This window comes from Lynx rufus, unplaced genomic scaffold (genome assembly GCF_022079265.1).
Source record: "Lynx rufus isolate CCGP_SWC_20201006 ecotype Redwood Valley unplaced genomic scaffold, mLynRuf1.p SCAF_15, whole genome shotgun sequence".
NCBI lineage: Eukaryota > Metazoa > Chordata > Mammalia > Carnivora > Felidae > Lynx > Lynx rufus.
In genome coordinates, this window is record NW_025814829.1 from 58,580,683 (window position 1) to 58,606,770 (window position 26,088).

General features: G+C 43.5%; 1 protein-coding gene across 2 annotated transcripts in view; it reads left to right on the forward strand.

Annotated features, from left to right (window-relative positions):
* Window positions 1-4,056: 4,056 nt before the first annotated feature.
* EFCAB2 (EF-hand calcium binding domain 2) overlaps window positions 4,057-26,088 on the forward strand; it is a 132,209-nt gene continuing 110,177 nt past the window's right edge. Inside the window, exon 1 of one of the 2 annotated variants that reach the window (XR_006961661.1) lies at window positions 4,057-4,556. Coding sequence is in view for 1 of the 2 variants with exons in the window: in XM_047077112.1 (XP_046933068.1) it covers window positions 4,526-4,556 (31 nt within the window). In the remaining variant the exon portion in view is untranslated. The remainder of the gene's footprint in view (window positions 4,557-26,088) is intronic. The other variant, XM_047077112.1, reaches the window with a different exon arrangement.

Below are 26,088 nucleotides of genomic sequence, written 5' to 3' on the forward strand. Positions count from 1 at the left end.
ATGCAATCCTCCATCTTCCAGGGGCCTGAATCTCAATCTGCAGGAAGGTGGGCAGAAAAGAGGAGTCATGGGTGGGGAAGAGCGAATTTTACCTCATCTCCTGCCCTCTGAAAGCTAAACTAAGACTTTTAAGTCTGTCCAGGCAAGCACGCCATTAGTTGGTTCCCGTAGAGTCCCCAAGAGTCTCTGTCAGTTGCTTTGGTTGATGTTTTGAAGCAGTATTAAAAAAAAAAAAAAAAGTGGGGGAGGAAGGTGACTAATTCTGCCCAGAATATTTGCCCTTAACATTCTTCTCCAAATACTCAGGTTACTAAACAGGATGTAACAATAACACGTATTTAATGAAGGAGCAGAATAGCACAGGGGCTCTGGGATCACAACTAGATTCCTCTTACCGACTGAAGCAGCCCATTAACGTGAAGATGTGGCTTTCTCATCTGTACAACGGCGATGCCAGTATCAGCCTCATAAGGATTAAAAGAGATAATGTATACACAGTATCCAGAAGGGTTATTTTTATTGCTGTAACTGAAATGAAACCAAACCGTTATTCTGTTGTATTCTGATAAGGTTTTCATTTGGAGATACCAGGGGTAGGTAGGGAAGGTATCTTGAAGGGGCTGAGCTTTCTTCTGTCCTTTCTTTCCTTCCTCTCTGCCTCCTTTCCTTTTCCTTCCTTCCTTCCTTCCTTCCTTCCTTCCTTCCTTCCTTCCTTCCTTCCTTCCTTCCTTCCTTCCTTCCACTAATCTCTACACCCCAACGTGGGGCTCGAACTCATGATCCCAATATCAAGAGTCACACGCTCTACCAACTGAGCCAGCCAGGTGGCCCAGGGAGAACATTCTTGATGTTAACCATCCATGCAAGGGTAATAACTTTCTTTAGGAAATGGGAATTAGACAAACCAGAGAAGTAACTGCCTCCCGGTCATTTCCTGGGTCTAGCGTTCAAGGCATCTGGATATGCTTAAAGCCACTTCTGCTTGGGAAGGTTTAAAAATGGCAGGGTGGAAATCAGGAAGGGGCCACAAACGGAAGATGCTAAGCTCTATCATGGAGACTGCAGACGGCATGCGGGGAGCAGTCACCACATACTCTAGTGAAGAGTGTGAGGCCTGGATCAGACCCCCTCCTGTTGTGTAGCTCCCACTGGAAAAGCAAACTCTCCCAGTGGAAGCTGAATCTCGGGAAAGAAGTTGGGAGTTTGACCTCAAAGCGTTCCTTCCTCCACGGAAGTGGGGGTTTATCTCGAAGAAAGCGGATTTCCTCGAAAGTTCTTAAGCTTTGGAAAGCTCTTGGTTACATCTGTTGGGTCTCATGAAAACTCCAAGATAGGGAGTTTGGACGTTGCCATTTCTACTTTTCTGAGTTAACGGAGTTTTAAAGAGATAAAAGAGGGGTGCCTGGGTGGCTCCGTCGGTTGAGCATCCGACATCAGCTCAGGTCATGATCTCATGGTTTGTGAGTGTGAGCCATGGATCAAGCTCTCTGCAGTCAGCATACAGCTCGCTTTAAATCCTCTGTTCCCCTCTTTCTCTGAAATAATAAAAAGAATACTTAAAGAGATGAAATAAATGACTTGCCTAGGATCGCGTCAGTCCACGGCAGTGCCCAAGGAAAATCCAGTGTTTGCTTTTTTAATGATTCCTAGTCCAAGAAGATTTCAATAATCCCCAGAATAGGAAAGGAGACATAGTGTGAAGATGTTTTGACTATGATTTTGCATCACTCACACCACTTACGCTTTCCATTTCAGACACAACTCAGGTAACTGAGTCAATTGTATTCAGAAGAAACATCTTCTTTGTCTCTCACAGGCACGGAACAGACATCTTCCGTGTCCCTCACTGGCATGGAATCAACGCCTGTGTAAACAGATTTAACTCACTATGAATTCAAACATGCAAAAGGACATAACCTGTACATATCCATCTGGCCCCACTGAATAATTAATCAACTGTCATTGTCTAGAACTGTGCCCTTGTTTTTTAACAGTCTGATAGTCTGATTTAGCCCTAAGATTGTATAATATCTGAGTGGGGCCAGAAATAATTTTCCAATTAGGAATTTCAGAAAAACTCATGAAAAATCACGATGAGAATCTTAAGTGAAAGAATGCTCTAGCGACATTATCAGTCGCTAGATTATACAGTATTATCACAAAGTTACTCAAAGTCATAGTTCAAAAACAAAATATATTCTGGGGGCGGGGGGGGGGGGAGGGGGGGAACCAGTCATAGTTTGCCATTGTCCAAAGCAAGTTAATAACATTTTAAAAGAATTTAAAGTGTAATAAAATCAGAAGTCAGTTTTCCACAACCAAAGAAAAGTGGACAGTCAAGGAGCATCGTGTAGATAATTACTCACTGGCATTGTAGACCTCTATTTTGTCATTTGGATTACCATTTTTTTTTTCACTTTGTGGAGCTTTCCAAAATAATGATACTTTTACGTGTAATCAGCTAGTCAATTGAAAAGTATGTTTTAGGGGCGCCTGGGTGGCGCAGTCGGTTAAGCGTCCGACTTCAGCCAGGTCACGATCTCGCGGTCCGTGAGTTCGAGCCCCGCATCAGGCTCTGGGCTGATGGCTCAGAGCCTGGAGCCTGTTTCCGATTCTGTGTCTCCCTCTCTCTCTGCCCCTCCCCCGTTCATGCTCTGTCTCTCTCTGTCCCAAAAATAAATAAACGTTAAAAAAAAAAAATTTGAAAAGTATGTTTTAATCTCCTAGTATGTGTCCCAAATTAGGTGAGGTAGAGAAACTATGGGTATATAAAAGATGTATATGGTCAGGCTCTGTCTTCAAACCTAATTAATTGGAAGAGAGACATTAATTAATATGTTACTTCTTTACTCATCCAAATTTAGAGAAACCGTATTGTCTTAAATATGCTGTAGGAATTCGGGGAAGTAGAGATTAATGTGATTTGGACTATTCTAAATAATCAAAAGCTTTGCTTGTTAGTGAGTCACTGAAAGGACTAATTCCAGTCTTAATTTTGAATATATATGTTATTTCAGTCACAAAAATTGGCAAATTGCTCTAGGCACCGGGGACCAACATGTGGACCAATAAAGTGTTTCCTGTCCTCGAGAGCTTGCAGTACAAGTAAATATACAAAGTCATTGCAGATCAATGGACGAGGCTCTAGGAGTCCTGGACCACAGAGGAAGCTTCAAGGAGTTTGTGACCTTCAACGTCTTGACAACTGGGGGGGGGGGGGGGAGCAAATGTGCATTTGCAGGAGGGTGAATTTTGAGAGAAAGGCATTCCAGAAAAAAGAAACTGCAAACGGCCTGTGAAAAGGCATAGTGAAAGGGAAACCTGAGACCAAAGCTGAGGTTTTCTTTCCTACGTTTATTTCAAAGCCCTTCACTATCTGTATAGAGAGAGGGAGTCTTTAAAACAAACTACTAGACTCTAACGACCATGAAATTTACATATATGTGAATGCTAATGGTTACTTCCCCATGTTTTGGGGTGTTCAGAACTTACTGTAAACAACTGTATCCATTTTATGTAAGTCCCTATCTTCTAATAGAAGCCATTTTGTGATGATTCGATAGTTTCTAATCAATTTCAAAGAGAATGCCGGTCGTGGCACCAAATGAATGTCTTCTATAACAAATACTTTAATTAAGCCTAGTTTGCTTTAGGGTTCACTGAGAGAGCATAGGACCAGAATAAAAGGGGCATAAAAACTACGTTAAGAAAATCATTAGATACTAGTACCTCGTATTTTGAAGGCCTCAACATTTACTGTGAACAGTTCATACAGGTTTACATAACGTCACTCCAATTAGCATGCACTTAAAAATCACCCAAGATTAGCTTAAAAATCTCCTATTTGAACCAGATAATGCAAAAATCATTTTAAAAAGAAAACGTCCTCGTATAACGAGCTTATCCTTAAAAGGAGACAGAAATGTAACATCAGGCTACGGCATCAAAGTTTGAGAGGAGCGGCATTGAAAACTTTCCCGTGGCGATCTTAACTGGAGGTCACGTCACATTTCACCAGCGAGGACATTTTCACGTGCACGTCGAGGAGGAAGGCGGACACCACTCGGGGGCCGGGACACCCTCCCGTTTGGGGTCGGAAGCTGCAGCCCCGACGGCGCCGAGTTTGCGCCCGCTGCTCCCCGGCCCCGCGCTGCCCCCCGCCCCGGCCTCTCCGCAGCCGGGAGGCCACGGCTCGGCCCCCGGCTCTCCAGCTGCCTGTTAACATCCGCAGGGAAAAGGCCGAGCGGCGCCACGTCGCGCAAACAGGGGAGGGAGGGAGCCGCGTCTGCGAGGTCCCCACACGGGTCAGCAGGGAGCGAAGGGCTCGGGGCTCCCTCCCTCCCTCGTCCCCAGGGGGCGGGGAGAGGGGCGCGCGGGGGAGGGGGAGGGGCGCGCGCTCGGAGCCTCCCCCCCCCCCCCAACGCCCCCGCCCCAGGGTCTGGACTCGCGCGGGGGCTGGTGGGGGCAAGGACGCCTCGACCTAGGGTGACGCCAGGCATCTCCCGGGCGACGGCTCCGCAACAAGATGGCGGACGATAAAGAAAGGGAAGGCCCAGGTAAGAGCCGCCCGCCGCGACCCCGGCCCGCACTGGGACGCTCCCGGCGGGGTGGGCCGCCCTCCACCCGAGCCTCCTCCGCCGGGAGAAAGCCGACAGGGGAGGGGGCCGCCGGCCCGCCCGCGGGGGAGGCCGCCTCCCGCGACACCCGCAGCCTCCCCGCCGGCGCCTCGGCCCCGCCCAGTCCCCTCCTCCCGCTCCCCTCCCTTCTCCTCCCGCTCCCCTCCCCCTCCCGTCTCCCTTCTCCCCCCCCCGCCGAGCTCCCGGCCGCGGCTCCGCCAGGCCGGGGCGATAATGGCGTCCTTGTTCGCGGCCGCCGGCATCCCGCCTCCACAGCCTCGCCCCGGCCTCGCTGCCGCGGGCGCCACGCCGGCAGCTGCCGGGCTGCGGGCGTCTGGGGCGGCCCGGGCGACGACTGGGTCCGGCCGCCCGGATCCGGCGGCCTTTTCGGGCCGCGCCGAAGCCCCGCCCGGCGGGAACGCGCCCGCCGCCTCCATTTTGCAGCCTCAGTGGGGACGCGGGTGGGGGGGACGCGGGGGGACCGGCCTCGGGCTCACGGGCGGCCCCCCTCCGCGCCTCCAGTCCCCGGAACGCCCGCCCCGCCCCGCCCCGCCCGTCGGGGCCAGTCCGGGCACACGCGCCCCGCGGCCCTGGGAGGGCCCTGGGAGGGAGAGCCTCGAGGAGAGAAGGCGGACGAGTCCGACTGCGCGGCGCGGGGTGGGGGTGGGGGTGGGGGGGGAACCCTCCCGGGTCTTTGAGGGGCGGGCGCCCCGGCGGAGCCCCGACCGTCCGCGCTGAGCTGCAAGACCTTGACGTTGTCTCAGCGCCGCCCCGATCCTCGGGCACCCTCCGCGGTTGCTCAGAAATAACAGCCTGTGTGCGCGCCAGCGGGCGCACTCGGGGCCACAGCCGCGGCCAGGAGCCGGGAGACCGGAGAGGCGAACCTCTTAAGAGATGAAAAGTATTCCAGCCCTGTTCCCCCTCTGGAGTGCTTGACACACCCCGTCACGTGTCCCCTGGCTCCGCCGGCGACCGAGTGCGTTTACAAGTGAAGAAACCAGTCTCGTTTGGGTGATCACAGAAAATCAGCGGAGAGACACGGGAAACCGTGCCAAAGATCTACCTAGTGATAACAGGAATAGGATTTGATTTATTTATAGCACCGCCAGCCTGAAGAGTCGGAATGATGGTATTACAGATGTTACCGTTCCTAAGATGGCCTTCTAATATTACTGTGCCCCTTTAAAAGTGAAAGATCCATCCGAAGGCAATGATTACTTTAAGACTCATGTTAAGATGTTTTATTTTTTTAAGTTTGTTTATTTATTTATTTTAGTAATCTCTGCACCCGATGTGGGGCTGGGAACTCACAACCTCAAGATCAAGAGTCCCGTGCTCCTTGGACTGAGCCAGCCAGGGGCCCCTTTAATTTTAAGACTTCCCCAGGAAACCAAATGAATTAGTTGTTTTTGTTTAGTAAATTATTTACAAAAAAATGGAAAAATCATTAGGGGATAAATGAGCAAGTTAGCTATGGATATGTGTGTGTGTGTGTATATATATATACATATATATATATATATATATACACACACACACATATATATACATATATATATATACACATATATATACACACATGTATATATCTTTAAGATTAATGAGCATGAGAAAATGCAGTGGATCGTGTTGCGAATACAATTCTTGACTTTTTAAAAAATAGATTTTTCTGATATTTCAGTTTTCAGAAATACTTTTCTCTGTAGAATAAATTCAGAGGAAGAAACAATTCTGTTCATCGCTACAGAAGTAATGACAAAAGCTGGATGTCATTCATTGAGCTGGCATGTATTTAATGCCTCTGGAAGGTGTTCTGATTCGGCTCGGATTTTGGAAGGTGCAAATATGAGGAAAAGCATCTTTTCTCCCAAGAAAAGTGAGATGAGAAAGGAGATAAGACATCCACAAAGGGGAGAGAACAGTTAGCTGGGCTCAGTGGCCTGTATGCCAGGTGTGTTTCTCGTCTCTGCCCTTGACCTGCTCAATCAGTCTGTATTTTAACAGATCTGTAGGTGACCCATAGGCATGGTAAACTTTGAGAAGCAGTGTTACATAGTATTTTTTATTCTTAACAATTTTATGAGTTAACTATAATAGCAGTTTAGAGGACCTGATGAAATAAAGGTCCATTGCCTGAGGGTAACCTGGCAACTCATTTGGCAGTATCTTTTTTTTTTTTTTAATTTTTTTTAACGTTTATTTATTATTGGGAGACAGAGAGAGACAGAGCATGAGCATGGGAGGGGCAGAGAGAGGGGGAGACGCAGAATCCCAAGCAGGCTCCAGGCTCCACGCTGTTAGCACAGAGCCCAACGCGGGCTCAAACTCACAAACCGTGAGATCATGATCTGAGCTGAAGTTGGCCACTTAACTGACTGAGCCACCCAGGTGCCCCGTATGGTATCTTCTTTGTAGGGACATGATTCCTGTCCCGTATTTGATTCTGAGCTCTGAAGGTTGAGAAATTACATGTCCCCAATTAGTCGGAATTGATTAGCCTTTGGGGATTCACTCAAGCCAACAACTAATGAATTATTTAAAATAATTTTTTTTAAGTTTATTTAAGTAATCTCTGCAACCCAATGTGGGGCTCGAACTCATGACCCCAAGATCAAGGGTCTCCTGCTCTTCCAACTGAGCCAACGAGATGCCCCTGACGAATTAATTTTTCTTCCCCTCCCCCCACCTCCAGCTCCATGAATTATTAATTCATTAGGGGTAGGTTGATACTTTAACCAGGAAGCTGATCTCTTAAACTTTTGGGGAGGGTGAATTTATATTTCAGAAGTTCCTTGATGAACATGGAATCACACAAAAGAAAGGATAGTTTTGGAGGATATATCCATTACTCTGTAAGCTTCGAGAGGAAGGGGACTGTTTTCTGCTCTGTTAAACTCAGTGTCATGCAGAGTGCTCAGCATACGGTAGGAACTCAGTACTTGTTGAATTCAGATTATTTGAATTAAAGGTATTTATGTTTCAGCTAAAACACTACTTGCTATTTCCTAAAAATCGATACCCAATGTGCCGACGCTATTTTTAGTTTTTTTCCCCCTCGTTCTTACAGGTAAGCAGTATCTTTCTATTACATCTGGCTCAACAAACTTTTTGAGAGCCACAGTATTCACTGGCTTGTCTTTCAAAGACAACAATCTCAAAAATCCTCTTTGTAGAAACATACATATATTTTAAAGAGTTCATCTTTAATCTTGAGTTTTTTTAGGGGCACCTGGGTGACTCAGTCAGTTAAGCCTCTGATGGCTCAGAGCCTGGAGCCTGCTTCAGATTCTGTGTCTCCCTCTCTCTCTGCCCTTCCACTGCCTGTGGGTGTGCCCCCTCCCGCTCTCTGTCTTTCAAAAATAAACATAAAAAAAAAAAATTGAGGTGTTTTTTTTTTTTTTAATTATAAAGGAAGATTAATTTTCTGGGTTTATGTTGTATCCAGCTCTTCAACATGTAGGGATTAATCTTGATAAAAGTACTGACAACACTAGTAACAAAAATTGCCTATGGTGGGTAATTATGTTTTATTTATAGCATTTTCTATAAGACTATAGACATTCACGTTCTATTCAGTTGTAGCATTTTTGTGGTTTAACATAATATATTTCGTCCTAGATCAAAATATGTATATAGTTATGTTAGCTAAAAAAGAAAGGAATTTAAATTTTAGAATCAAGTTAATTCTAGAAATTTCTTAATTTTGTTTTACTGAAAGAATGTTTGAAATGGGCTAGCAAAATTTTATTATTTGTTAATTAATTAATTAATTTTTTTGCAGAGAGAGTGAGTGAGGGAGAGGGGCATTCGGAAGGGTGGGGGAGAGGAGAGAGAGAGAGACCGAGGGAGGGAGGGAGAGAGAGGATGAGTCTTAAGCAAGCTCAGCACAGAGCCCAATGTGGGGCTTGATCCCAGGACCCTGGGATCATGACCTGAGCAGAAATCAAAAGTTGAATGCTCAACTGACTGAGCCACCTAGGTGCTCTCAAAAACGGTTTTTGAAGTTCTGCTATTTCACTCAAGTTTTCTCAGCTAGAATATTTTTTTCCTTTTCTTTCTATTTTGTTTGTTTAAATAGAGAATCAATGCAATTGTTGATTCTTTGAATCTTTAAATCTTACTGTTTCTGTCTCCTAGAGAATTTTATATAGGACTGCAAGGAACTTCTGTTTGTAATTAGAATTGTATCTAGGAAACAAAGTGCTTAGGAGTAAAATTCTCTAACTTTTGGCAGGCTAGGGAGCTTTGGAAGGTATGTCAGTTTTTTTTAGTAAGCCTCAGATACTCAAAAGCTTGCTTTAGGATATACTATTTTTGTGGGGCTCACGGGTGGCTCAGTCAGTTAAGCGTCCGACTTCGGCTCAGGTCATCGTGATCTCACAGCTGGTGAGTTCAAGCCCCACGTCGGGCTCTGTGCTCACAGCTCGGAGCCTGGAGCCTGCTTCCGATTCTGTGTCTCCCTCTCTCTCTGCCCCTCCCCTGCTCGTGCTCTGTCTCTTTCTCTTTCAAAAATAAGTAAATGTTTTTTGGGTTTTTTTAATTTAGGATATACTATTTTTTGTACTAAAATCTTGCTCGTTACTTTGCATTGCTTGGTAAAGTTCACTTCAACTATCAACTCCTAAATGGAAGAGGTTTTACAGGTTTTTGTTTGTTTCTTTCCTTGTATTGTGCTGTTCCTTTCAAAACCCAACATTTGGGAATCTAACGTAAAAAACAAACTACAATCGGACATTACTTTCTAAGAAAGGAACTGTTGAGGGGCGCCCGGGTGGCTCTGCCGGTTAAGTGTCCAACTTCGGCTCAGGTCATGATGTCGCGGTTTGTGAGTTCGAGCCCGGCATTGGGCTCTGGCTGACAGCTCAGAGCTGGAACCTGCTTCGCATTCTGTGTCTCCCTCTGTCTGCCCCTCCGCTGCTTGCACTTTGTCGCATTGTCTCAAAAATAAACAAACATTAAGAAAAAAAAAAAAAGGAACTGTCGATAGTACAGGGTATACTATGGGGTAGTAGAAAAAGTGAGCTTTGGAGTAAGACCCGAATTTTGGATTTTCCAGCTTCCCCAAGCTCTGTCTGCTCTTAGCCAAGATGCTAGACCTAAGGAGCCTCTGGTTCCTCAAATGTAAAGTGGGAATAATTATACCCATTTCATAACGTTATCAGGTTGGGGACAGTGTCTTCTTCCTCGTCTTCGTATCCCCAGCACCCACCATGATGCCTGACAGTAGAGAAATGCTGAATAAATAGGAAGGAAAGTGCCGGACACCCTCTAGAAATATGTAGCTCTTAGCATCTGCGTGGCATGGACTCCAAGAGGAAGAAAAACTTAAATCTAAGTCTTTCCAGTTGTCAGTCACACATGATGCATTCATGCATATTTTGGGGGACCATTTAATAAGTTTTCTCCCTGTTTTAGACAGATAACAATCTAGGTAGAGACGAATGGAAGGAGAAAATGAACTTACTGAGACTTGAGATACTTCGTCTAGTTCATAATAAAATTTGGAGGAAAAACTGGGCTGAAATTGATGTTTGTAGCGACCGGTAAAAACTTGTCAAGAAGACGCGTGCTGTAAAAAGCAAGCGGGCAATGAGACACCGCCTCACACCCATTCGGACGCCTATGATAAACAATAGCTGTTGGTGACGCGGCGGGGAAATTGCACCCCTTACGGGCGGTGGATGGGCATGTGAAATGGTACCATTGCTGTGGGACATGGTCTGGCAATTCCTCAAAAATTCAGATATGAATTATCATATGACCCAACAACTCTGCATCTGGGTTTAAATTTTTTTTTAATGTTAATTTCTGAGAGAGAGAGCGCACGCGTGCACGCAGGAGGGGCAGAGAGCGAGGGAGAGAGAGAATCCTAGGCAGGTTCTGTGCTGTCATCGCAGAGCCCGACGTGGGGCTCGAACTCCCGAACCACGAGATCACGACCCGAGCCGAAGTCAGACACTCCACCGACTGAGCCCCCCGGGCGCCCCTCTGCATCTGGGTTTCTACCCAAGATAATTGAAAGCAGGACCTCGAACAGGTGTTTGTATGCCCGTGTTCATAGCAGCATTATTCACAATAGCCGAAAGGTGGAAGCGACTCAGGCGTCCATCAGTGGGTGAATGGATACACAGAATGCTGTATATGCATATGATGAAATATTGTTCATCCTTAAAACAGGAGAGACATTGTGACTTCATGGTACCACAGGGATGAACCCTGAAGATACTCTGCTAAGTGGATTTAGCCAGTCACGAAAAGAGAAGTACTGTAGTATTCTCCTTATGTGAGGTACCTAGAGTATTCCGATTCATAGGAACAGCAAGTTGAACAGTGGTTGCCAGAGGTTAGAGAAAAGGGAAGTCGTTATTCAATGGGAAGAGAGGTTCAGGTTTTGCTAGATGAAGCGTGTTCTGGAGATTGGTTGCACAACCACACGAACGTACCTGGCACTATGAACTGTACACTTACGAGTGGTTAAGACGGTTCATTTTTTATGTTTGTTTCACCACAATTTAAAGTAGATCAAATGGAAATGTTGAGTACATCCAAAATGAAAAAAAAAAATGGTACTTTTTTGGGGGGAAGGCAATTTGGAAGTTCGTGTTAAAGAAAAAAATGATGTCCACATGCTTTGATTCTTTAATATACTCCTGGGTATTTGTCCTTAGAAATATATTCTGGAAAAAAGTGAGAAGTAAACAAATAATGATTTTAAAGTTACTTGTAAATTTGAAGATACACATAAGATCTACTTGTCCAACAACTGGGGGGTGTAAAGTAAGTTGTTATGTATTGACTTATTGAGCATTAGCCATTTAAAACAACATATAAAAATTATATGCATGAATGGGTAAAGATTACAGGGGAACATAGGATGAGATCAGGTTGGATAGATTTTTAGGGGCATTCATTTTTAAAAGTCTCATTATTTTATTTTTTAAATGTTTATCCATTTTTGAAAGAGAGAGTGTGCGTGTGTGAGTGGGGAAAGGGCAGAGAGAGAGGGGGGGAGAGAGAATCCCAAGCAGGCCCCACACTGTCAGCACAGAGACTGATGCGGGGCTCAAACTCACAAACCACAAAATCATGACCTGAACTGAAGTCAGACACTTGACCGACTGAACCACCCAGGCTCCCCCAAAGTCTCATTATTTTATTTTATTTTTAAATTTTAATTTAATTTTATTTTTTTTAATGTTTATTTATTTTTGAGAGCGAGGGACAGACAGAGCATGAGCAGGTGAGGGGCAGAGAGAGAGGGAGACACAGAATCCGAAGCAGGCTCCAGGCTCCAAGCTGTCAGCACAGAGCCCGATGCGGGGCTTGAACTCACAAACCATGAGATCATGACCTGAGCCAAAGTCAGACACTTAACCGACTGAACCACCCAGGCGCCCCAAAAGTCTCATTATTTTAATATCATTTATACAGAAGCTTTAAACTGTTTTTATAATTTAAAGTCTGTATGCCAATTGTAAATTATTCTTATCCATTTGTGAAAATGTGTTTACCACACCCTGTACTTGACAATGCTTTTGTAAAGCTCTAGTATGGATCTTATAGATATGAAGAGTGTAATAAAGTAATTTATTCTTTAAATGCAGCAATAAATTTGGAGTCTAAAGACCTGGCTTGAGTTTGGATACTGCTTTTTTTTTTTCCAGATTTTACTTGGGCGTGTCACTTAATTTTTCTGAACTTCAGTTCAAAGAGTTCCCAGTCTAATGAGCACTTACTCTGAAGTGGGCCCTGGGCTAAATGTTTTTACATCAGGTCGGTCATTTAATCCTTCCAACAAACCTATGTGATAGATGCCTCTGTTAACATCCTTTCTACAAATGAAGAAACAGAGGCTTAGATCGGTAAAACACACTTCCAGTTTCAGCTCCGACAGATGAGAGCTCGGAAGTGATCAGTCCTGTCACCATAAATGGGAAGAAGCACTTGGTAATTTTGGCAAATTGCTGGAAGCTGCGGGAACCACCATAACTGTGGGAAACTCCCTGAGATCCTGTAGTCCTAGGCAATCCCTCTCCCTTGGGTTTTGCTTCTAGGAACCCTACTGGGTCATCTGGTAAAGAGCCCAGAAAGACCCCATGTTGCTCCAGCAGGGGAGGGGGGAGAGTAAACATTTTGAAATCTCAGTGCATTCCTCATAACAAAGACCTGCTCTCCAGGGGAAAGAGACTTTACCAGTGGATCTGAGGGGGCCAGGAAAAGCGAAAAAACAGTCATGAAGGTCACAGCCATAGACGGGTCCACTAAAAGAATGAAGTTTAGTTATGAGATAGATGCTGCTCTTCACTTCCACCTTCCCACCACATCACACAGTTGTAGCACAATAATAGTGGATCACAGATGAAAGATGTGTGTGGTGAACACTCTGGTGAAGGAGGAGTCCTCAGAGGAATCTGGCACCTGGAGAAACAGCAAATGGTAAACACAGCCCGATTCCTAGGTAGATTGACATAAAGCCTCTTGTTTGTCCGTCTGAATTCCTATTACTTGATGGATCATGTCTGGCTTTCAACAAAAAATTACAAGGCATGCTAAAAGCAAAAACACAGTCTGAAGATAAAGCAAGAGTCAGAACTAAACTCAGATCTGTGATGCATATTTTGGAACGATCAGATGGGGAATTTAAAAAAGAGCTGTGATTAATATGTTGAGGGCTCGAATGGGAAAAGTAGCAACATGCAAGAACAACACGGGCAGTGTAAGCAGAGACACGGAAATGCTAAGAAAAAATCAAAAGGAAATGTTAGAAATCCAATGCAATAGAACAGAAGAATATCTTTTATGGGTTCATCAGTAGACTCGACATGACTGAGGAAAGAACGATGGAACTTGAAGATGAGGTCAATAGAAACTTCACAAACTGAACTGTAAAGAGAAAAAAGAATGAAAAAACAAACAACCCAGCATCCAAGCACTGTGGGACAATTTTAAAAGGTGTGAAACACACATAATTGGAATACCAGAAGGAAAAGAATGAAAAGATGGAGCAGAAGAAATATTTGAAGTAGTAATGAAGCTTTTCCCCAAATGAATGACAGATACCAAAACAGATCCAGGAAGTTAAGAGAACACCAAGCATACCCTGTTTAAAACTGCAGAAACAAAGATGACAAGAGAATCTTGAAAGAAGCTAGAGGAAAACAAACCCCTTCCCTGGACTTTGTCGGAAACCATGTAAGCCAGGGGAGAGTGGAGTGAAATATCTGAAGTGGTGAAAAGTCGGAAAAGCAATGTAACCAAGGTCACTAGTGATGTAAACGAGGTGAAACAAGGACTCCATTCAAGTCTGACTCCAAGGCCAATGTCTTCTGCCTCTATGCCTCACATAGAGAAGTCAAGTGGACATTTAAATAAGGAAGAAAATAAAAGTCACCCACCATCTCATTATCTAGAGTAGTGCTCAAACTTCAGTGAACATCAGAATCACCTGGAAGCCTTGTAAAAACATGGATTGCTGAGCCCCCAGCCCAGGATTTCTGAACCAGTGGGTCACACCAGGGGTGTGAGAATTTGCATTTCTATCAAGTTATCATGGGATGAGGATGCTGTTAAAAAGCACTGATCTAGAATCAAGTTTGTCATTCTGATGTGTTTCTTTCCAGGTTTTTTTTTTTCTTGGCAGATTTGTATTTTGTTGGTTTCGTATAGTTGATATTGTAGATAGTTTTATCCCCGGCTTTTTCACTTACTTTTTTTTGTTTGTTTGTTTTTTGATTTATTTTTGAGAGACAGAGCATGAGCGGGGGAGGGGCAGAGAGAGAGAGAGAGAGAGAGAGAGAGAGAGAGAAACAGAATCGGAAGCAGGCTCCAGGCTCCGAGCTGTCAGCACAGAGCCTGACGCGGGGCTTGAACTCATGAACCGTGAGATCATGACCTGAGCTGAAGTCAGATGCTTAACTGACTGAGCCACCCAGGCGCTCCTTCACTTACTCTTAATAAGCACTTTCCCATGTCCTAAGTGTTTCTCAAACACATCATTTAAAATAGCTGTATTCATCGTTATTTATGGCAGATATTTACTTAAGCCTTCCCTGGCTGTTGGATATTTAGATTGTTTCCAGATTTTCTGTGCTATAAATAATGCTGCAATCAGTGTTCTTCCAAAAGGACCTTTTGACCCAGCTTTGATCCCCACCCTCTACCCCCTTTGAATCTCACCTCTGTTGGATCTTACTAGTTAATAACAGAGGGTAATCTAATTTCTAAATTCTAGGAGTACCTTGTGATCCTTTTATACTAATTACATTAATTCTTTTTTCAACTTCTAATAAAAAAAAAAAAAACCTTTTTATTAACCACGTAGTGGCCAGAGTTTATGATCAGTGTAAGATACATATTTGCTTTTTGTTTGTCTGTTGTATTATAGCACAAACTCCATGAAGTCAAGCGACTTGTTTCATTTACTGCTGAATCCCTGGAATTTAGGACAGGGTGGAGGAAGTAGCAGTCACTGTAAATATTTGTTTAATGAATGGATGAACCAGGAGTAACACATTGAGTAAAGAAATGTAATGTCACCCTTCATGATCTCATTATGGGTAAATGAATTTTTCTGCTAACCTTTAAAAATAAATGCTGAAAATAGCCCAGAGCTACCCCCATTACATTTGCAGAAGCACTGGGACTGGAAACACATATTTAATCTAACTTCACAGCAAGCTAGAATGCTACGTCCACTTCACCATGGTGATTGAGCACACATGTTTATTTTTACCATTCTTGAAACCCCGCTAGCACGACAGGAAGGGAATTACAAAAAAGGCACAGACCTACAAGGGTAAAGAGAGTGGGAGAGGAGATAATAGCGGTTTCTAAAAAGACGTTAGGAGAAAAGAATAAAAAGATACTAGGAGAGGATGTAAGAAATTATTAAATGGATGGATGAGTGGCAACTAGCCTAGCAGACCCAAAGGAAAGAAACCCAAGGCTGTAGAGGAAGGAGCCCCGAAGAAACAAACCAAGGGGAGCCGTACTACCCTGGGGACGCTCGCGATTGACAGCAGCAGCCATTGCTGAAGGCGTGTGTGTGCAGGGAGGCTAAATATGGGAGGTGTGGATTGAAGTCACGGCACGTGGTTGGATCTCCCGTCCCCTGGAATGACCAGGTGATCATCACTTCCCTTCCGTCCACGCGGGAGACTGGAGTCGTACTCTCTGATGACTTTAAATCAGAGAGACGGGATTTAGGGATACCAGCACAGTTGATGGTAGGAGGAGATGTGCCACCATTTGTTATTGTTACCATCTTTGACATAGTAGCTGAAATATTATTGCAGTTTGTATGAAATGTAATTATTGTCACATAGATTAAATATTCTGAGTAGGACTCAAGATAATAAACCTGGAAAGAGGTAGTGTGTCTAACAGGATGTCAAAGAGATGGGGATTTGAAATTCTTTTCGTTAGGAATGAGGAAGAGGCGCTGTGTGCCTCTCTAACCGATTACTGGATTCGCACTGGTATATAAAGTAGTACGCATACTAAAAACTTCAAAAGAAAAGTGAAAGGGAATCCAGAGATTCAAAGACTTGAGGTGAAATCCGTAAATACAATGAAATTTCATGTGAAGCCGCAATATAAAAATGAGAGGGAAGCTGTCTCAAATATGGCCTCAATTTTGATGACCTTGATCTCAGCTACACTTCCATGGCCAAACTGGAGACTGCCATACTCTAGAATTGGGGCACCTCTGACAATCTCACATTGAGATATTTCATTCTTGGGCAATATTTTCTTCAGTATTTTATGGGAAAAATAACTTTGTAAAACAATTTCTTGAAATAATTCATACTTTGTGGAATAATTTCAAATTCACAGGAAAAACTACAAGAATGATACAGAGATTTCCCACATTCCCTTTACCCCAATTCACTAATGTCAACATTTTGTCACATTTTCTAGGAACAAAGGTAGTCGTCTCTTATGTAAAATCTCTATGGAGTTTGAGTTCATCTAATCCTACAGTCCACATCTCGATTTTGTCAGTTGTCCCAGCTGTCAAAAATGCCTGCTCTAGCATTGCCCCTCTAGGGCAGGTTCTGGTCCAGATCACGGACTGCGTTGAGTCTCTGGCCACTCGTCTGTCCTCTGGAGCGGCACCTCCATCTTTCTTTGTCCATCATGGCCGTGATTGCTTCAGAAAGGGCTTGGGTCATCTGCACGACTACATGATCTCATCTCTCTACTCCCCTCCCCTCCTATTCACTCTGTATTCCTTTCCTTTCCTTCCCTTTCCTCTCCTCACCTTTCCTGTTTATTTATTTATTTAGAGAGAGAGAGAGTATCCCAAGCAGCTCCGAGCTGTCAGTGCACAGCCCGACACGGGGCTCAAACTCACCAACGTGAGATCATGACCTGAGCGAAGTTAGACGCTTAATGGATTGAGTCACCCAGGCGCTCCAACTTTTTCACTTCTTACGTGGCAGGGCAAATACAAGCCATAAGATAGAAATTCTCCCAGTTTCTTGACACATACACATTTATCTGTATCTACCTACCGGCTTATTGCAGAAGCCCCTTATGTGGTTTATTCGTTTTCATTTACCGACTGAGAATCTGGTTATCTGGTTACGAATTCTCTACCTAAAGCCCTTCAGCGCTTTCCCCTTGCATCAGGACAGGCTAAACTCTCTAATAGGACAGACTAGGACGTTTTGTTTCGCCAGGTCTTTTTCTGATCACGGGTCTGGCACCACCCTCCGTGCCCTAGACATTTCATCCCGATGAACGGTGTATCCTTGTTCCCGAGATGACAGCGGTAGGCCCGTGCACACATCGTTACCGCATGATGGGCTTCATTTAAGAAATTGTGTTGCTTGGTGGTAAGAACGGGAAGTCTACAGTAAATCCTTATGGATTCGTATTTCAGCTTTGCCACTTCAGAGCCGGGTGGCTTCGGGGTAGGCACCACACCGTTCTACTTTCTTCACGTGTCAAACGGGTGTAGCAGAGCCGACCTCATATGGTAGCAAAACATGTAACAGAGAGCTTCACACGTAGTAAGAGCTCTGTACGTGTTCTCAGTCGTCACGCTGTGCTCGACACTGCGGGAGCGCTTAAAATTTCTTTTGACGTATATTTATTTACTTAGAGAGAGTTCAGGGGAGGGACAGAGAGAGAGAGAGAGAGAGAGAGAGAGAGAGAATCTCAAGCAGGCTCCACACTGTCAGCTCAGAGACTGACGCAGGGCTTGATCACATGAACCACGAGATCATGACCTGGCTGAAATCAAGAGTCTGATTTGCTCAACTCACTGAGCCTCCCTCCCGCCCCCCCAGGCGCCCCTGGGGGAGCAGTTAGATGTGGGCCTTGCTCTCTTAGCGATGATACTACTGTGGAGGAGAGAACCATAGTTACAGAATTATTTAGCTACATTTGGGATAAGTAGTTCAAAGATCGGGGTTTCAGAAGAGGGACACTTAACTTTGTCTTCCTTTGGGGGCTTTGAGCGTGGCATTCCCTCTCGCTAGTTTTCAGCAAAAGGAAGTGCAAGTTTGAAAGGCCGAGGCAATAAAGAAGAGCGAGTGGCTTATTAGAGCATTGAATGAGTGCCCGTGTAGCAAGTGTTAAAGAGCGGTAGGAGCTGAGGTTTGTGGAGTAGACAGAGGCCGGGCCTATTTGATGACCAGGCTGGAGGGGGGTGGGTGCTGACCTCTTCTCAAGAGGAAAAGGAGGCCATCTTAGCTTTTTAATCAGGGAGAGAACACCGTTTATGTTTTTATTTCATTTCATTTCATTTTTTAAGTTTATTTATTTTGAGAGAGAGAGAGAGTGAGCCAGGGAGGGGCAGAGACAGAGGGAGAGAGAGAATCCCAAGCAGGCTCCCAGCTGTCGGCACAGAGCCCGACACAGGCTTGAACTCACGAACTGTGAGATCGTGACTGGAGCCCAAACCAAGAGTCAGACACTTAAACGACCCAGGCACCCCTTAGTTTATGTTCTTAAAAGGTCACTTGCTGGGGTGCCTCGGTGGCTCAGTGGGTTAAGTGTCTGCCTTCAACTCAGATCATGATCTTGCGGTTCATGAGTTTGAGCCCCACGTTGGGCTCTGGGCTAACAGCTCAGGACCTGGAGCCTGCTTCAGATTGTGTCTCCCTCTCTCTCTGCCTCACCACCTGCTTGCATTCTGTCTCTCTCGCTCTCAAAAATAAACATTAAAAAAAATTATTAAGAAATAAAAGGTCACTTGGCTGTACTGTGGCAGATTGGAGCAGGGTGGGAGCAGAGGATGTTGGTGGTGTCTCAGACTACATGGCAACAGAACGAATGACCAAGAAGGTCTCAGAGTCTAGACATTTAAAAAACATTTTTTTTTTTTTAATGTTTATCTCAGAGAGAGAAAGAGAGCATGAGCAGGGAAGGGGCAGAAGGAGAGGGAGACAGACTCCGAAGTAGGTTCCAGGCTCCGAGCTGTCAGCACAGAGCCCCACGCGGGGCTCGAGCCCACAAACTGCGAGATCATGACCTGAACTGAAGTCGGACGCTCAACCGATGGTGGTTCCAGAGTCTAGAGATTTTTAATTGCTTTGTACTGGATGTCGGGACTTGGAGGACAGGGTTACTTACAGATGGATTAACACCATTTCGACTTCTGACTCCTCCTGGTCTCTGCCTAAATCCCCGCCTTAGACTGGATGCCACCCTTGTGGTCCCACAGTCCCGTCTATACACTTCTGCTGAGTTTGAGCACATCCGCTGTTACAGTTTGCTGTGGCTGGTTTGTTTCACCTTTAAACTGGAATGTATTTGTAGGTCAATAAGCACCTGACGCAGGAAAGCACAGATGAAAGCTAGATGATGAGTGAATACAGGATTTCATTTTTAAGCCAGGCATTTTAGTGCTACAGCATCTTTGGGTCAAGTTGATTGTAAAATAAGAATTCATTGAGAACTAACCCTCCCCACCTCAAAAACAAAAAAACGAAAAAGACGAATTGGGTTCTTGGTTTGTTTTTGTTTTTGTTTTTTTAAAAAGCTTATCTCTGGAATAGGTACTGGCAGTCTTGAGACGAAGAGAACGATAATGTTATTTGTACCTTCTCGTTAATTAACCTTAAGGGCATTTCTTTACCTTCTTTGCTGTGTGTTTTAAACAGTTCTCATGGTAAAGATTCCTCTTGGGACTCATTATTTCATTTTAATTTCTGTAGGTGGGGTTTGGAGCAGCTAGTTAAATATTTAAATATGTAGAAGACATCTTAGGTCTGGGGCACCTGGGTGGCTCAGTCGGTTAAGTGTCTGACTTCGGATCAGGTCACGATCTCATGGTTCGTGGGTTCAAGCCCTGCGTCAGGCTCTGTGCTGACAGATCAGAGCCTGGGGCCTGCTTTGGATTCTGTGTCTCCCTCTCTCTCTGCCTTTCCCCCGCTTGCGTGTGCGCTCTCTCAAAAATAAATAAACATTAAAAAAAATTTTTAAAAGACATCTTAGGTCTGGGAAAGAACTCAGGTGTACTGCTTGTTTAAAATTCTCCTCCATGGAGGTCCCTGGGTGGCTCAGTCATTAGAGAGTGAGACTCTTGATCTTGGGGTCTGGAGTTCAAGCCCCACATTGAGCATAGAGCTCACTTAGAAACAAAACAAAGTTCTCCACTCTACAGCCTTACATGATGTGATTTTTATTTTGGTCATGACAGCCCCTATATTTATTATCATTAGTTTCTTCTTTTGAAATTAAATGTGACTTTTTTGTTTTTTGTCTTTTTCGTTCTATGGTTTGACTTTAACTTGGTATGGTAGCTAATTTTTAGCCTTAGCATTCCCATTGCTCCAAAACAACTATAATGTCAGTTATGTTGGCTTTGGTGGTGCCTAACATGGAATTTTTTGTTTTTTGTTTTTTTTAATGTTTATTTATTTTTGACAGAGAGACAGAGCACGAGTGGGGAAGGGGCAGAGAGAGAGGGAGACACAGAATCCGAAGCAGGCTCCAGGCTCTGAGCTGTCGGCCCAGAGCCCGACGCGGGGCTCAAACTCACAGACCGCGAGATCATGACCTGAGCCGAAGTCGGACGCTCAACCGACTGAGCCACCCAGGCGCCCCAACATGGAATTTTTAAAATTAATTTTTAAATTTTAATTCCGGTATAGTTAACACACAGTGTGATAGTGTTAGGTGTACAATCTGGTGATTCAACAATTCTATACGTTACTTCGTGCCCTCGTGGTAAGTGCACTCCTTAATCCTCATCTTCTGTTTAGCCCATTCCCTGCCCACCACCCCTCTGGTAACCATCAGTGTGTTCTGCATAGTTAAGAGTCTGTTTCGGGGCGCCTGGGTGGCTCAGTCGGTTAAGCGTCCGACTTCGGCTCAGGTCATGATCTCGCGGTCTGTGAATTCGAGCCCCGCGTCGGGCTCTGGGCTGATGGCTCAGAGCCTGGAGCCTGCTTCGGATTCTGTGTCTTCCTCTCTCTCTGACCCTCCCCCGTTCGTGCTCTGTCTCTCTCTATCTCAAAAATAAATAAGCGTTTAAAAAATATTAGAAAAAAAAGAGTCTCTTTCTTGCTTTGTGTCTCTCTTTTGTTTTTTCCTTTGCTCATTTGTTTCTTACATTCCACATACGAGTGAGATCAGAGGGTATTTGTTTTTCTCTGACTTATTCTGCTTAGCATCATAGTCTCTAGCTCCAGCTGTGTTGCAAATGGCAAGATTTCATTCCTTGTTTGTGGCTGAATAATATTCCATTGTATATATATACACCACTTCCTCATCCATTCATCAGTCGATGGACACTTGGGCTGCTTCCATAGTTTGGCTATTGGAAATAGTGCTGCGTGCGGTGAGCATAAGGTGCGTGTATCCCTCTGAATTAGTGTTTCCGTATTTTTTGGGTAAATACCCAGTAGTGTGATTACCGGGTCGTAGGGCGTTTCTATTTTTACCTTCTTGAAGACACGCCATACTGTTTTCTGGAGCGGCTGAAGCAGTTCGCATTCCCACCCACAGTGCAAGAGGGTTCCTTTTTCTTCGCATCCTCACCAACACCTGTTGTTTCTTGTGTTGTTGATTTTAGCCATTCTGACAGCTGTGATATCTCATTGTAGTTTTGATTTGCGTTTCCCTAATGATGAGTGATGTTGAGCATCTTTTCTTGTGTCTGTTAGCCATCTGCCTGTCTTTTGAGAGATGTGTTTGTTCATGTCTTCTGCCCATAGTCAATTGGATTATTTGGTTTTTGGGTGGTGAGTGGTATCAGTTCTATATATATTTTGGATGCTAACCCTTTCTCACGTATACCATTTGCAAATATCTTCTTCTGTTCAGTAGGTTGTGTTTTGGTTTTGTTGATTGTTTCCTTCGCCGTGCAGAAGCTGTTTTATTTTAACGTAGTCCTAATAGTTTATTTTTGCTTTTATTTCCCTTGCCTCGGGAGACCTATCGAGAAAAATGTTGCCACAGCTAATGTCAGAGAGATCACTGCCTATGCTCTCTTCTAGGATTTTTATGGTTTCAGGTCTCACGTTAGGTCCTTAATGTATTTTGAATTTATTATTGTGTATGGTATAAGAAGGTGGTCCAATTTCATTCTTTTGCACGTAGCTGTCCAGTTTTCCCAACACCATTTGTTGAAGAGACTGTCTTTCCCCATTGTGTATTCTCTCCTGCCTCATCAAAGATTAATTGACCATATAATTGTGGGCTTATTTTTGAGCTCTCTATTTTATTCCTTCCATCTATGTGTCTGTTTTTGTGCCAGTACCGTACTGTTTTGGTTACTACAGCTTTGTAGTATAACTTCTGGGATCACTGGGATTGTGAGATCTCCAGTTTCGTTTGTCTTTTTCAAGACTGCTTTGGCTATTTCGGGTCTTTTGTGGTTCCATACACATTTTAGGATTGTTTGTTCTAGTTCTGTGAAAAATGCTGTTGGTATTTTGATAGGGATTGCATTAAATGTGTAGATTGCTTTGGGTAGTATAGTCATCTTAACAGTATTTGTTTTAATCCATGAGCATGGAATGTCTCTCCATTTCTTTGTGTCCTCTTAAGTTTCTTCCATCAGTGTTTTATAGTTTTCAGAGAACGGGTCTTGGTTTATTCCCAGGTATCTTATAGGTTTTGGTACAATTGTAAATGGGATTGTTTTCTTAATTTCTTTTTCTGCTTCTTCATTATTAGTATAAAATGCAATGGATTTCCGCATATTGATTTCATATCCTGTGACTTTACTGAATTCATTTATTAGTTCTAGTAGTTTTTTGGTGGAGTCTTTAGGGTTTCCTATATATAGTATCATGTCATCTGTAATAGTGAAACTTTTATTTCTTTGTTACTAATTTGGTTGACTTTTATTTCTTTTTGTTAGTAGTGCCTAGTATGGAATTAAAGAGAAAAAGGAATTATTATATAATGATGTAACTGGAATTGCACCTCTAACTTGAATTTCACCAACTAAAATGCATTTTATATTATATTGATATATCAACTTAATTATATTTCTTTTATTTATTTTTTGTTTTAAATTAAAATTTTTTTTTAAGTTTTTTATTTAAAAAAATTTTTAATGTTTATGTATTTTTGAGAGAGAGACCACGAGCAGGGGAGGGACAGAGAGAGAGGGAGACATAGGGTCTGAAGCCGCTCCAGGCTCTGACAAGTTGAACTTTTGACATCCTTTGCCTGCCTCTATTGTGTTGACTTTCTAGAATGTCATAGTATTGGAATCCTACAGTATGTAGCCTTTTCAGACTGGCTGTTAGCAACATGCAGTGTTTCTACACATCTTTTCATGACTTGAAGGCTCTTCCTTTTTTTTTTTTTTTAAATCACTGAATAATAGAATGTATGGACGGGTCACAGTTTATCCATTTACCCACTGAAGGACCTCTTGATTCCTTCCAATTTTTGATAATTATAAGTAAAACTTCTATAAACATTCAGGTGCAGGTTTTTGTGAGGATATAGGTTTTCAACTCGTCTGGGTAAGCATCAAGGAGTGTGACTGATGGGTCACATACGGTAAGACTATGTTTACCTTTGTAAGAAACTGCCGAACTATTTCCCAAAGTGGCTGCTCTACCGTTTTGCACTGTCACTAGCAATGATGGCATTTCCTGTCGCTCCACTTCTTTGCCAGCATTTGGTTTTGCCACTTTTGTGGAGTATAGCTGTTGTAATGGGTGAGCGATGGCATCCCATCGTTGTTTTAATTTTCAGTTCCTTATGACATACGACGTTGAACATCTTTTCATATGTTTATCAGCCATCTTCTTTGGTGAGGTATTTGTTCACAAGTTTTGCCCACTCCCCCTCACCCCTGCCCACCTTTATTGAGGTATAATTGACAAATAAAATGATACGATGATTTGCGTGTATGTGTATGTGTATATATATATTTAGACACAGAAAAATACATATTTTTCTCTAGTCAGTGAACACAGTCATCCCCTTATGTGTGTGTGTGTGTGTGTACATGTGGTGAGAATGCTTATTTTTTTTTAAGTTTACTTATTTATTTTGAGAGACAGAGAGAGGGTGAGAGAGCATGAGCAGGGGAGGAGCAGAGAGAGAGAGAGGGAGAGAATCCCAAGGAAGCTCCACGCTGTCAGCACAGAGCCCGACATGGGGCTTGATCCCACGAACCATGAGATCGTGTCCTGAGCTAAAATCAAGAGTTGGAAGATCAACCGAATCACCCAGGTGCCCCAAGAATGCCTATTTTTAATTTTTTAAAAAACATTTATTTATTTTCGAGAGACACAGAGCACGAGTGGGGGAGGGGCAGAGAGAGAGAGGGAGACACAGAATCCAAAGAAAGCTCCACGCTCTGAGCTGTCAGCACAGAGCCACCCAGGTGCCCCTATGGTAATCCTTTTATGTCCTTTTGTCTTCATAACAACTCTAGGAGGTATTTTTCTCACTTTACAGATAAAGAAATGGGCTAGTAGGAGGTAGGTCCTGTTTGATCAGCGTTTAAACTTTTAATGTTCCACATTTCTGGAAAGTTATGTAAACGTTTTATTTAAAATCAATAAATATTCATAAGGAAGCTATGTTTCTTCTTCACATTCAGTACCTTTCAAGTCATTTTCATGTAGTTTGTAGAAAAAAAAGGGAGATTTTTTTTTTCTGGTTTTCATGGTACAGAAAGTAAAGAAAGTTATTAAAATTGACTTTCTGGACTGATTAATTCAAGAAGAAAATCAGTTGGTTTTCATAGAAGGCCTCTTACATTTTGTGACTGTGTGTTTCAAACCACACCAAAAACAGAGATAAGAAAAGCTGATGGGAAGCTGAAAACCCTAAGAAGCTTTCTTCTAAGCCATAACATGTAGTTGACAGACATCTTTTTATAGACATGTCTGTGATTGCACAGTTTTTTTAGGCTTGACAATTTTTTCAGGGAGGAAAACCTTTCTGTAAAGTTTATAAAAGCTGTTTACAGTAAAATAGCAAACCATAACAAGTCAGAAACCTACCCGGCTCCCTTTGAAGCACTGTTGGACCGTGTTTCCATAAAAGTATAGACAGCAACCGCAGTGGAACACAATTAAGTCTTTGTTTAATGAGGAGAAGTTGTTTTATACCACTTCCAAAATAATTTTTCAAGCCTTGAATTCTTTGTAAAATTGAGAAAGTGACAAATCCAGACGAGAGAGGAAGAAAAAGGAAAACGAATTTGATTTAGCAGAATTTGTTAGACAGCTAGGATTACAGGAAAAAAGGAATGAGTTTGACACAGTCCTTGTATGAGTTAACTGTTACTGTGCAACCGATTTCCCCCAAACCTAGAAGCTTAAATGACCGAACACTTATCATTTGATACAATTTCCAGATGTAGGTTTAGTGGGCGATTCTGGCTCAGATTTTCTTACAAGTCTGGAGCTCACTGACATGACTGTTGGCAGGAGGCCTCGGCTCCTTAATGGTTGTTGGCCAGAGGCCTCAATTTCTTGATACATGGAACTTTCCATAGGCCATCTGAGTGTCCTTACAATCTGGCATCTGGCATCTGCCAGACAGAATCATCCAAGAGACAGAGACAGATAGAGATCAAGACAGAAGGCGCAATATCTTGTATAACCTAATCTCAGAAGTGACACCATTATTTGTGCCGTATTTTATTGGTGACCTAAACTAACACAAAACATTAAAGGTGACTACGCAACAGTGTGAATACCAAGAGGTTGGAGCCATTGGGAGCCATCTTGGAGACTAGCTAGCACAGTCTTCCATTTGGCTCCCAATGATCCAGATCCTTCCCACATGTACTCTCTTCCCACATTCACTCTCTTCCAAGGCCCACCGAAGTCTCATCCCATTCCAGCATCAGCTTAAAGTCCAGAGTGCCATATCTAAATCAAGCCTAGGTGTGGATGAGGTTCCTTGGCTATGGCTACTTAAGTATAGCCTCTTGAGTAGTTTCTCTCCATCTGTAGACTGTGAACTAAAGAGACAAGCTGTTTTCCACTTAACCACCCAACATGTAATGGTGGAATAGGTAAAGGATAGCCTC